The sequence below is a fragment of the Cricetulus griseus genome (genome assembly GCF_003668045.3).
Source record: "Cricetulus griseus strain 17A/GY chromosome 1 unlocalized genomic scaffold, alternate assembly CriGri-PICRH-1.0 chr1_0, whole genome shotgun sequence".
NCBI classification, from domain to species: domain Eukaryota; kingdom Metazoa; phylum Chordata; class Mammalia; order Rodentia; family Cricetidae; genus Cricetulus; species Cricetulus griseus.
In genome coordinates, this window is record NW_023276806.1 from 254230743 (window position 1) to 254231336 (window position 594).

Genomic DNA, 594 nt, shown 5'->3' on the forward strand with positions numbered 1-594 from the left:
CGACCACAGCAAACGCCATGCCAAAAGCCAGCAGCCCACCAAGCAGAGTCTCCATGATCTGGTCACTCAGCCTCGGCACCTGGAAGGAGGGCCACAAGGTCAAGGCCAGCAGGTGATTTCCCTTACCAAGAACTCCCTCCCTCCAAGGAATGACACACTGCCTCAGAGAACAACAAAGACAGGCTAGGCCCAGGCAAGCACTCATATCTTTTCATTTAACTCTTCTAAGGCATCTCTGCTTTATCTTTTTAGCCTTAGTTGTTACCATCTCCTAACAGTTTGATTCACTGTGTGTGTGTTTAGTTTCCTATATAACACATATCACATGAGTTCCATGATAGCAGACCCTTCATCTGTTTCATCAACTGCCGTGTTGCAAATATCTCACACAGTGCCTAGATACCTGGAACATCCTACTTCCTCAGTTGGAATTTGTTAGCTGGTGGGTGGACAGATGAGTAGGTAGTTAGATTTTAGCTGGATGGGTAAGCAAGTGGACAGATGGAGGGATGATGGATGAGTGGGTGGGTGGCTGAATGAAGAGAAAAGGATGGGTGAGCGAATGGAGTATGAATGGAGAGTGGACGGGAGGGG

At 48.0% G+C, this 594-nt stretch overlaps 1 protein-coding gene across 1 annotated transcript in view; it reads right to left on the minus strand.

Moving 5' to 3' along the window:
* Lrfn2 (leucine rich repeat and fibronectin type III domain containing 2) overlaps positions 1-55 on the minus strand; it is a 27138-nt gene extending 27083 nt beyond the window's left edge. The window contains exon 1 of the mRNA XM_027394551.2: positions 1-55. This exon is cut by the window's left edge and continues 1345 nt beyond it. Coding sequence (XP_027250352.2) covers positions 1-55 — 55 coding nt within the window.
* Between the last annotated feature and the right edge of the window lie 539 nt (positions 56-594).